Below are 12,783 nucleotides of genomic sequence, written 5' to 3'. Positions count from 1 at the left end.
TTTTCTCATTTTCTCCTGCCTTGCAAGAAATATTGTGGGCATTTAAACATTTCAGCTTTACAAACAGCACTTCACTAAGCTGGGAAAAGTGTCTTACTTTGGGTTAAATGATCAGGGATGATGGGAACTGTACTCCAGTAGCATCTGAAGGGTCAAATGTTAGTCAGCCTTGCAGTTAATGATAGAGGTAAAGGTAAAAGACGGGTGGTGCTGTGGTCTAAACCACCAAGCCTCTTGGTCTTGCCGATCAGAAGGTCGGCGGTTTGAATCCCCGCAACGGAATGAGCTCCCGTTGCTCTGTCCCAGCTCCTGCCAACCTAGCAGTTTGAAAGCATGCCAGTGCAAGTAGATAAATAGGTACCACTGTGGCGGGAAGGTAAATGGAGTTTCTGTGCACTGCTCTGGTTTGCCAGAAGTGGCTTAGTCATGCTGGCCACATGACCTGGAAGCTGTATGCCAGCTCCCTCGGTTTCTGTCACGGTGTCCCGTTGCACCAGAAGCAGTTTAGTCATGCTGGCCACATGACCCAGAAAGTTGTCTGTGGACAAACGCCAGCACCCACGGCCTGAAAGCAAGATGAGCGCCACAATCCCATAGCCGCCTTTGACTGGACTTAACAATCCATGGGTCCTTTACCTTTTGCCTTTAATGATAGAAATGAAAGCAATTCGCTTGCTCTCTGAAGAAGCCACTCTACTATCCGAAGCTTGTAACACTTTTCATGTCGTAAGCCTTTGAATTTTAATATATTTCATTTTGTTTTAGTGAATAGCCATGGGTAGGAAGGAGTATGCAATTCCTGTATTGCAGGGGTTAGACCAGATATCCATTGGGGTCTCTTCCAACTCTACAATCCTGTGATGCTATGATCCCTCTTTTTTCAAACCTCGTTTCACCCACGGCAACAGCAACCAGTTCAGTAAACAATGACCTGATGGTGGCGAACACAATTCTCTCTTTCACACGATTCCTAGAAATTTAGGAGCAACTTCTAGTCTGTGTCTAGCACCTTGTATGTGCAACTTCTAGTCTGTGTCTACCCCCCAAACAAAGGACTCGGTTGATTATTATCTGTCAATATAAAGACTTCATTTATCTTGCAACAAGTACGAGCAAGGATTGAGCCTGCACTGTGAAAACAGGGGGGGGGGCACAATTGCCTTCCAGTTATGCTTATCCACTCTTTAGAAGTTGATACATGGAATTATTCCCTTCTTCAGCAAAAGTCTCCCAGCTCCGACGCAGCTTCAGTACAAGCCTGTTGCACCAAGATCTGTTGCACATGAGCGCTAACCTTTTCGACAACGGCGGATGTGCTGAGAATTAAAACGGTTGCCAAAGGGTACGATTTGCACAAAGGCACGTGCTTAAGACAAGGAGGCGCCTGCATCTTTTTAAAAATCCAGTTACTTGCTCACTCTCTCTGTCTTTTATTTTGTTTATTTTTATTTGGAAAGCTCGGAAGTTGCCATGGAGAAGCGTTACTGACCTTCAGAGGCGAGATGTGCGATTGCAGGACGTATCCGTGGACATTTTCTATCTGCGATAAATTCTTTTCAGAAACGTGAACTAGTTCTGGCCCTCTCACTTCGTGAGTTAAGCGAGGTAAAGTATGGTCGTGTGGAGCATCCTCATCTTGGTAGCGATACTTCTGGGAGGCAAAAGGGGGGGGGGGAGGGAGAATATTAAGGAACTGTGAAATAGGGGTGGGTGAATCTGCCAGCTTTGGCTTCTGACAGCTTCTCATTTTTGCCTTCTCAAGTTCAGTTCAGTTCTCCACATTTCCACATTGGCTTGCTATTTGCTTTTATTTATTTAAATAATAAAAAAAGAACAAATCCACAAATCTCTCCTTATACACACATTTTTGCATGGCCTAAAGTACACATTTTTACAAAGCGATTTCCCCCTGATACAATACATTTTTTGCATGTTATTTTAACCAATGTATTATTATTATTATAAAAAAAAATATCACACCTCACCCTAATATATGCAGTGTTGTGGCTGGAGAAATGCATTGCAAAATTCAGAAGTGTATGGATTTTGAAGGATGGCGGCTTTTTTGACCACACATTTTCAGAAAGTGCAGATTAGTTAAGTTCACCTTTAAATCTGAATTGAACCGAATGTCTCCCTCAACCCTACTGTGAATTTTACGTTCTGAATTGTGACCTTCTTAAGGAGAAGACAAATGTGGTTAGGACCAAAAACAGCTTGGCGATTCACAAGTGATGCGAGGTCTGCCTTAGGAACTGCCTGCCCTTTCTTCCCCAATTAACTGCAGTTGGGCAAAAGCCCTCCCTCCCCCAGTTAAAGCAAATTCAGGATTTGTTAAACGAAAGATATTCTTAAGGAAATCAGCCCTGAGTGCTCACTAGAAGGACAGATCGTGAAGCTGAGGCTCCAATACTTTGGCCACCTCATGAGAAGAGAAGACTCCCTGGAAAAGACCCTGGTGTTGGGAAAGATTGAGGGCACAAGGAGAAGGGGACAACAGAGGACGAGATGGTTGGACAGTGTTCTCGAAGCTACGAACATGAGTCTGACCAAACTGCGGGAGGCAGTGGAAGACAGGAGTGCCTGGCGTGCTAAGGTCCACGGGGTCATGAAGAGTCGGACACGACTAAATGACTAAACAACAACAACAACAACAATTAACACGAATTTCTTGAATCAGCTTTCAGTGGGAAGATACGGAAGCTGCCTTATTCCAAACCAGACCCATTGGTCTATCTAGTTCAGCAGCTCCTGGGGATTTCAGGTGAGATTCTCTCTCAGCCCTTTCTAGAGATGCCATGGATGGAAACTGGGGCCTTTCTGCATGCCTGGCAGAGGCTCTGCGACTGAACTATGACCCTTTTGCAATAATTAAACTGCATTCAACAGGGTCATTGTCGTTTTTTAAGCACTTTGATTAGCCATATGAGGAACGCTTTTGGGGTACAGAGCTGAAAGTTAAAGAGAAAGCCTGCGAGGTGGAAGGATCCCGAGTGCGTCATAATTTCTTTGTAATGTTATGGCTGCTTTAGGAGCTCTTGACTGAAAACCAGGAACTGAAGATCAAGTGATCACAGGATTCTTTTCTTAGAAGACCATATTTCCCATCCCCATGATGGATGACAAATGACTATTACAGCCATACTTTGGTTGTCGAGCGGAATCCATTCCAGAAGTCTGTTCAACTTCCGAAGACGTTCAAAAACCAAGGCGCAGATTCTGATTGGCTGCAGGAGCTTCCTACACTCAACCAGAAGCTGCGGAAGCCCCATCGGACATTCGGGTTCCAAAGAACGTTCGCAAACCAGAACACTCACTTCCGGGTTTGCGGCGTTCGGGAGCCAAAACGTAAGAGTACCAAGGCGTTTGAGAACAAGGTATGACTGTAGTTTCAATGGAGCGCCACATTCGCAAGCATAATGCCAGAATCAGAGCAGAAGGTGGTTGTCGTCCTTTTCTGATCACTGGGCTTGCTGGAAGCATGTGGCTGACAACTATTAGCAGCAAGATGCTTGTTTGAATGGACCTTTGATCTGATCCTGCAAAATTCTTCTTCTATTCAATGTCCCAGTGTGTCTTTAAGGCTGCACAAAAATTGCAATGTCCTCCTGCCTACTTTCCACTTTCAGTGCAGTTGAAGCTTTGGAACACAAGATGGCAGAACAACCATCGTGTTGAAGGGTGCCTCCGGTTGGCCTGATTCGATTCTATAAATAAAAGCCTGGTGAGCTAGGAAGGTACAATCAGTACAAGTCCTTCCTGCAATAAACCTTGGGATGACTTTTTATTATTATTTCCACCAGCTCAATGGGTATGTGCTTGTGGGTGTGGGTGTTTGTATTTTAAAGGCTGCGGCTTCTTCAATAAAAGCACTTTATGTGAGCAGTCAATCATATTTGGAGGCAGCCGGAAGAATTCTCACAACACATTAGAAGCATCCAGTGTGAATGCACCACTGTGATTCTAATTGATCCTGAAAGTTAGCATAATCCAAGTCGGATCAGTTCTGTGGAACTTCCAGAACCAGCACCTCAACTTTTGCCCCCTACCAAAGCCCTACAGTAGCAGGATATGTCCCAAGTTTTTCCATCCTATCTAACTTAAAACAATAATAATGTTATAGGAAAAAACTGCTCCTTTTCCCGTATGGGGTGGTATTATTATTATTATATTGCTATACTGCCCTATACCCAAAAGTCTCAGGGAAGTTCACATTAAAATCAGGGCAGTTCACATTAAGAGCCTGTATAGAGTCCTTATGTATAGGTAGGAGAAAATAACGGAGGCCAACCAGAGAATATTGAGAATATTAATGCAGGAGGGAGGAGGAACCCAGAACATTGGTGTGCAAGCTCTTATATAGACTTTTGAAATTGTGCACCCTGTAGCCCAAGACCACCCCCTGGAAGACTCCCTGGAAAAGACCCTGATGTTGGGAAAGATTGAGGGCACAAGGAGAAGGGGACGACAGAGGACGAGATGGTTGGACAGTGTTCTCGAAGCTACGAACATGAGTTTGACCAAACTGCGGGAGGCAGTGCAAGACAGGAGTGCCTGGCGTGCTATGGTCCATGGGGTCATGAAGAGTCGGACACGACTAAACGACTAAACAACAACAGATCAGTTTGGGATTTGTGGCCCAGCACAGGGGCAGGGAACCTATAGCTCGCTCAATATTTGCTGGACCACAGGTCCCATCATGTGTTGTCATCAGCCATGACTGGAGCTGATGGGAGTTGGAGTCTAACCATATCTGGATGGCTGCAGGTTTCCTGCCCCTAGTTTAGTTTATTAGCTCTTGGGGGGGGAGCAAGGGGGGGCAGCATACAATCTGGAAATTTCTGAGGAACTATGCACCATTTATCCTGCAAAGAAAGGCTTGGAGAAGCATTCAGGTATCAAGCAGGAGCTTAACAGACCACATTTGCATATGAATTCTAGCCTTAAAGTGAAACAACAGAGAGATGCATTCATAGTTCTTTAAAACATCTTTTTTAAAAAAGGCATGGAACTGACTAGGTTCCACTCCCACCTCCACTTCAGAGAGGGCTCTAATCTGCACGAATTCTTTGCATGGATTCAGAGACTCAATGGAGAAACGTTAACAATTTTATATAATTGCCACACCTAGGTAATCAGCACACATTATGCTGCTGAGATAATTAGAATGGGGCTGGCTGCTGTCATGCCAAGACCATCAGCAATGTGCCACTGGAATTCTTGGAAAAGCAGAGCCGCAAAGGTTTTGCTCAGAGATAAATCAGGTTCCTCTTCAGACAATGCACACAAAAATAAAATTTAAAAATCCAGCCTCGTGCCAGGTGCGCCTCGCTGGTCTTTCCACCAGAACTATGATTTGTAGGACAAAGCAGCCCTGGATCAATAATCTGGACCATAGCTGCCAAGTTATCCCTTTTTTTTAAGGGAAATTCCCTTATGCTGAATAGGCTTCCTCGCAAGAAAAGGGAAAACTTGGCAGCTATGATCTGGACAAAGCATTGGTTGGTGCAAATCTAATCCATTTGTGAAATTTGCCCGACCCCATCTCATCTCTTGGCCTCCCTCTTCCATAGTGTTACTTGCTGAAAAAGTTGATAAGCAAATTTTACTAGGTAAGATTAATGGCCCATGATCCTGTTTTACAAGTGGTGAAGTAGTTCTCCCTGGGACACCCACAAGAAGGACATGAGGCAAGAGACCTCTCCCAGTGTTGCTCTCCAGCTGTGATTTGGGCCCTGTGGTGAACTCCAAAATCATTTCTGAGGTCCCCCCCCCATGTGGTTGACTTTAGGTTTCAATGTACAGGGTGAGGAAGGTTCGCTGGGGAGATTCAGATATGGCTGTATAGATCATAGAATCATAGAATCATAGAGTTTGAAGAGACCACAAGGGCCATCCAGTCCAACCCCCTGCCAAGCAGGAAACACCATCAAAGCATTCTTGACATATGCCTGTCAAGCCTCTGCTTAAAGACCTCCAAAGAAGGAGACTCCACCACACTCCTTGGTAGCAAATTCCACTGCCGAACAGCTCTTACTGTCAGGAAGTTCTTCCAAGAGAGGCAAATTCTTCCAAGAGAGGCCTTACCCAATACACATTGATGTGACCACTTTGACCTGCAGAAGTAGAGCACTTATGCAAGTGCCCTGCAATGTGTTGTAAAGCGCCAATCCTTTAGTGCGGCAGCACTTGTACTTTGGAACTCCCTGTCTAGTGACGTTAATGAATGGGGCAGAGGTGCTTCAGACAGCCGTTTAGCAAACTGTTCTGTGAAGTGCCTCCCCTCCCCTTTAAAGGGGTTGGGGTAAGCCAGGCACAGGCAACCTCGGCCCTCCAGATGTTTCGGGACTACAACTCCCATGATCCCTAGCTAACAGGGCCAGTGGTAAGAGATGATGGGAACTGGGGTAAGCTGTGAGGAGCTGTGAGGAGAGGAGCTCAGAGTGAGCTGTGGGGGATAGGTTGAGGAGGTAGGGTGAAGTGTAAAGGGAGGGGGCTTGTCAGGGAAGGTTGGGTTGGCAAGCAGAGCGAACAGGGTCTGCACAGTGGCAGAGCTTCATCCTCTGGCACCGTGGGGTGGAGAGCATGCGGGGGCGGGGCTGGCACGAATCCGGGGCATGGCGCGCAGTCCGCAGGGGTGTGGCTCGTGTCCTGGGGGTGTGGCGCACCGCCTGCAGGGGCATGGCACCCAGCGCAGGCAGGGGGCAGCCCCGATACCACCCCACCGGGATCATGCTCCCGGGGGGGCAGTGTGCTCCCCCCATACTCCTCTTCTTCCACCGGTGGGTCTGCAGTCTCCAGTTAGTGTAAAACAAACAACAACACCCTAGTAAATTACATGCAGATGGGCTGGCAAATTTAGGGTAGCTATCTTGCCCACCCGTGTGTTGTGAACTGGCAAGGTGACGGGGCCCAGGAGAAGAGGACGAGGATTATGGTGAGGGTTGTACCTGGCACTGGGACACACCGGGGCAAACGGGATGAAGAAAGAAGAACTCACCGGTTGATGGAGGTTGACGAAGGGATGGGGGTAAATGCCCAGGAACCAAAGCAGCAGAACCCATCACCAAAGCTAGAATGGCCCCTGTCTCCACAAATACGGCAAGCCCTGAGGGGAAGGGAGCAGCCAGAGTGGTGCTCTGGGAAGCTAAGGCAGGCAAGGGCCCACAACCCAGCTCCCTAGCTGGCCAGGTGGAGCTCGCTGGCTCTGTGAGGAGGGGTGTGATTTCTCAGCTGGAGTAGGCTCAGGACAGGTGAGGGTCACCTGCCTCATCAAGCACAGATGCTGCAATCAGCATGCAAAGTACAAAAGGACAGCAGAGATGAGGCGCTGTGTCTGCTCAACTGCCCATGTAAAATGCCCATGTCAGGCTTGGATGCTCCTGGACCTCTATGGGACTATGGAGGGAGAAAGGTTGTTTTCTGCTGCTCCAGAGAAGCGGACACGGAGCAATGGATTCAAACTACAAGAAAGAAGATCCCACCTAAACATTAGGAGGAACTTCCTGACAGTAAGAGCTGTTCGGCAGTGGAATTTGCTGCCAAGGAGTGTGGTGGAGTCTCCTTCTTTGGAGGTCTTTAAGCAGAGGCTTGACAGGCATATGTCAAGAATGCTTTGATGGTGTTTCCTGCTTGGCAGGGGGTTGGACTGGATGGCCCTTGTGGCCTCTTCCAAATCTATGATTCTATGATTCTACTGTTCTTCGGGTTTGACTCTGGACTGTATCCTGACTGCTGGACTTCTGGCTTGGCTTACTTGTACTGTGTTTCCAGATCTCCGGACTTTTTTTGTGTGGATTGACCTTTGTACTTTGGATTTGTCATACTGGCTTGCTGCCAGGGAGGCCAGGGATTCATGATGCCCTGGTAGGAATACAAGGGGCTTCCAAATTTTCACAAGTTGGCAGAAACTTCCCACTTGCCCCTCCTGAGCTTCCAAAGGCACCCTGTTAACTGGCAGGGAGACAAGACCCACATCATTGCTTTTTGTAGCCTAATGCGTTTTTTGGGTGATTTAAAGAAGTGCAAAAGCTGTGGAGGGCAATTAAGAGTAGGGAGAACACATCACTTCTTCCCTCGCGGTAGCACCAGACAATTAAACGACCTCTCTATGAAACATGTCGGTGACCTTGGTCCCCTCGCGACAATACATAAAGGACCCTACATTGGCGCAGAAAAGGCCGTTAACCTCCCGCACCCGATCCGCTGATGCGCTCACTCATGAAATTCCGAAGGCGCCAAGATTACGTGAAGATCATTTGATCTAAAATTAGGAAGACCAGAAAGAAAGGAAAGGTGACAAGAGGGAACAGTGTGCTAGTTTCTCTTGGGTGACCTAATTATGACTCGCATTGGAAGCCGTGCTACGAAGCAATGATATTTCCCAGTCCTGCAACAAGAGGTGTTCGTTCACTCCATTGCATAAGCCTTTTGGCGGTCAGGCCAAAAGAGAGGCACAAGGCCTCAGGAAATGGGGAGGGAAACAAAGGATATACTACAGGCATGGAACCCTGGTTCTTTTTCAGTGCAAGAACCCAACATTGGGCATGAGTTACCAACGGCTGCATAATTGTCCAGCACCCCCAATCCAAACTTTGCTATTTTCAATATATCACCTTTGCAAAGCACCACCTCATTCCTCGTAACATTTCTTGGTTGTGCTGGAGATCCCTGAAGCAATATCTAATTGGTTAACCAAGCCACCCTCTTGGTGAGTCCCCCGCATGCTGCGCTAAATTGGCATGGCACAGGGACTCATTGAGCGGCGCCGGACATGGCGCCTGTGCCTGCGCAGATGGCGGAAATCACGGCTGCGGCTGCGCAGATGCCGGAAATCGCTTCTGCACAGGCGCAATTTCCGGCATCTGTCCAGCCACAGAAGCGATTTCCTGCACTGTGGACATGTGCAGACGCCATTTTCGGCATTGCGCTAAGCTTCCCGACGCCTGGGTTAGGATGTCCACTACATTGATGCATTATTTAATTTTATAAAGTGGCTGAATGCTAAGAAACCAGCAACAACCCTATACTCTCAATCAGGACAGTTTTGAAAGGTTCAGTCTGTCAACTTGATTCCAAACGGCATATGTGAACATGGTCATAAACCTGCTGCTTGGTGTCAGGAACCATTGCGACAAATTTGGTTATGCTATTTTAAGAGGTATCTAAGGTGCAGCCTGCCATTTTGTTTTGAAAACAGATAAATGCCTTCCGCATGACCTCAGGAACCACCACTCCAAATTTGGTCAATATAACTTAAGAGATCTTTGAATGTATAAGTCTGTGGACAAACCATTCCCACCAAAAATATATATTCCCTTTTGCTCTCCATCCTTCTGTATGCATGCACACTCATATTGCTTCCTGCTTGCTTTTTTTAGCCCTTTGCAAGGTCAGTTCTGTTGTGAAGAGACTGTGCTGGAGACTTAATAATGATGTTATTCAGATATCAAGTTAACAAATATAGAATTTGAGTACATCATCTTTAGAGCTGCATCAGTTTCCGATAAAACCAGCCATGCACCCTTGGAGGATAGGAACCCACCCAGCCCCTGCCAGGCTTCTTCCTGTCAGGAATATACAAAAACAAAACAAAACTCTTGGCACTCTATAGTCTTTATTGGCTATGCAGCTATGCTGTAACTATCAAAAGAGTTCATCGCAAAGCTACCACCCAATCAGGTAGATCAGGTATCTTCAACCTTTTCAGACCCAGATCCTGCTTTTAACCTAAACATGCTTTTGGGGACCCATTTCTTGCACAAGAGGAGGTTGCTGGCAATTTTGCTGCACAATAGGCTGCAGAATCCGCCACTCGGTACAGGGGTGCCAACTTGAATAAAATATTGGGGAGGGGGCAGATTATCCCTGTCCCCGATCCTAGCAACAGGGGTAGGATCTGGTGAAATGGTCTATAACACCCCCACCCCACTTTTTGTCCCCCAAACAGCTATGTAATGTTGACTAATCTCAGAAACAGTGTCCGCTCCAGGGCTACTCTGAATTCTTAAAGCTAAAAAGGGACTTGAACCCAGAGTTTCTAGGCATCTGTCTCCCCGGCTCCCACCCAAAATCAACAAGGACTGGCTGCAAAATTATGCATTTGCTTGCTTGGGCATATTTTTAGTACCTGCCTTATTTCTGTGAAAGTAAGTTGTTCTAAATTGCTTTTATAATTGTTATATCCCCACCCTGGGACCTTGGGGTAAAGGTGGGGAGCTTTGCTCTGAATTAGGCACTCCTAGTATGTATATGGGACATGGGTGGCACTGTGGTGTAAACCACTGAGCCTTGGGCTTGCCAATTGGAAGGTTGGCGGTTCGAATCCCCACAACGGGGTGAGCTCCCGTTGTTTGGTCCCAGCTCCTGCCAACCTAGCAGTTTGAAAGCACGTCAAAGTGCAAGTAGATCAATAGGTACTGCTCCGACGGAAAGGTAAACGGTGTTTCCATGCGCTGCTATGGTTTCGCCAGAAGCGGCTTAGTCATGCTGGCCACATGACCCGGAAAAACTGTCTGCGGACAAATGTCGGCTCCCTTGGCCAGTAAAGCGAGATGAGTGCCGCAACCCTAGAGTTGTTCACAACTGGACTTAACTCCATTCTCGTCCAAGCATAGCTCTGTGAAGTGAACCTGACTCATGGAGCAAGCAGTCTGCACTCTTTCTCTTTCTCTGCAAGGACTATAAGAAACAAAGTCAGGGATTTTTTGCCCAATCCCAGCTCTTTTGCCATTCAGCAACCCTTTTACGAGTTCCTTTACAGGGCTTGTTAGGAAACAAAATCCAAACATGCAAAAGGAAGGCAGCAGTGCCCATCAACTTTGGGGAGCCCTGGGCAGTGGCGGAGGAAGGGGAGATGCAGTGGTGTCACCACTGAGGGTGGTGACAAAATGCCGGGTGGAACTCACCACGGGGCCTGCAGCGCACCCAAGTCACGCATCTCTCCTGGGCCACGGGGCCCACTGCCTCAAATGGTCTGCCCGCTGCCCCCCCCAGCTGTAGGGTGGCTGAGTGGGAGGAGGCAGGCAGACTCCTTGGAGGCCCTATGGAGTGTCCTGCCCCAGCTCGCCCCGCCCTGTGGGTGGCTGGCCCCGCCCCTGGGTGCAGGGCACGCGTGCCACCCCAGGCACCCAATCGGCTTGCTCCACCGCTGGCCCTGCGCCCCCTCAAATATTTTATTGGTGGGGCCCAGATCCCTTTGGTGCCTATGTCATAAAATGAGTTCCTGCTAGCAAAGCCATTGTGTTGTATTCCTCGGCTATAAAATATTAAAACTCCCCCTTGCACGAGGAGGCAGAGAATGTTGGTTACAACTCGAAATCTTTCATACAGTATAAGATGAAGAAATCATCTCTTAAAAGCCAAGCCATGAATGCAGACTTCCAAGTAAGGCTGAGTGTTGGTGTTCTGAATGAAAAGTAGGATACATGATTGACATTAACGAACTCCAATTTAAGAAAAATGTTTTGACGTTAGGCCTTCCCAGGCACTATTTTATTGAACAAAATGACAAAAAAATATTATAAAATGCAGCTCCATTCCCTCACCATCACCCACCACAAAAGCGAAGTGGCAAAACACAGTGATTTGTTGTTTCTTCTAACAGCAACTAATGCATACAGCTAATGCATTAAACATACAGGAGTACCTGAAAGAACTTTGCAGCCTGCAGCCAAGAAATCAAGTTATAAGTCTACTTTCAGTTCAAGTTCAGAACAGAATAAACAGTTGCATGCAAGCCCGGAGGTTATGACTTAAAGTGCCTGACTTGGTGTGTCTGACCCCATCAATCTCAATTGTTATAAAAAAAAAAATTAAGATGAGCACTTTCTCATCTGGGACCCAGGTGGCGCTGTGGTTAAACCACTGAGCCTAGGGCTTGCTGATCAGAAGGTCGGCGGTTCGAATCCCTGTGACGGGGTGAGCTCCCGTTGCTTGGTCCCAGCTCCTGCCAACCTAGCAGTTCGAAAGCACGTCAAAATGCAAGTAGATAAATAGGAACCACTACAGCGGGAAGGTAAACGGCGTTTCCATGTGCTGCTCTGGTTTGCCAGAAGCGGCTTTGTCATGTTGGCCACATGATCTGGAAGCTGTACGCCGGCTCCCTCGGCCAATAATGCGAGATGAGCGTGCAACCCCAGAGTCAGTCACGACTGGACCTAACAGTCAGGGGTCCCTTTACCTTTACCTTTACTTTCTCCTTATAAAAGTGGATAATTCCTGCAACTGCATCATCACATTACATGTTCTGTGGTTGACCTCTCACACTAAACGCCAGCAAACGTTCAAATAGCTGGAGCTCCAGTGGCTACGATTCCTTCCTGCAGAAGTGAGTTTTGATCATGCAAGCTACAAAGGTTGCGACTTTGGCCTCATCTAAAGCAGACTCGTAACACTTAAAACAGTCACAGGTTCCCTCCCAAAGAATCATGGGAACTGCAGTTTGTTAAGGGTATCGATAGCTGTTAGGAGGCCTCTATTTCCTCCCACAGTGGCGCTGTGGGTTAAACCACAGAGCCTAGGGCTTGCTTATCAGAAGGTTGGCGGTTCGAATCCCTGTGACAGGGTGAACTCCCGTTGCTCGGTCCCTGCTCCTGCCAACGCAGTTTGAAAGCACATCAAAGTGCAAGTAGATAAATAGGAACCCGCAACAGCGGGAAGGTAAATTGCATTTTCGTGTGCTGCTCTGGTTTGCCAGAAGCGGCTTTGTCATGATGGCCACATGACCTGGAAGCTGTATGCCGGCTCCCTCGGCCAATAATGCGAGATGAGCGTCGCAATCCC

General features: G+C 47.5%; 1 protein-coding gene across 6 annotated transcripts in view; it reads right to left on the bottom strand.

Moving 5' to 3' along the window:
* The window catches only part of DLG2 (discs large MAGUK scaffold protein 2), an 863,264-nt gene that overhangs the window by 413,480 nt on the left and 437,001 nt on the right, over positions 1-12,783 (bottom strand). For all 6 annotated transcript variants that reach the window (XM_060273906.1, XM_035114518.2, XM_060273902.1 and 3 more), the window contains one exon: positions 1,490-1,651. In XM_060273906.1, coding sequence (XP_060129889.1) covers positions 1,490-1,651 — 162 coding nt within the window. The remainder of the gene's footprint in view (positions 1-1,489; positions 1,652-12,783) is intronic.

This window comes from Zootoca vivipara, chromosome 4 (genome assembly GCF_963506605.1).
Source record: "Zootoca vivipara chromosome 4, rZooViv1.1, whole genome shotgun sequence".
In the NCBI taxonomy this organism is placed as follows: Eukaryota; Metazoa; Chordata; class Lepidosauria; order Squamata; family Lacertidae; genus Zootoca; species Zootoca vivipara.
This window is presented reverse-complemented; position numbering and strand designations above follow the sequence as displayed.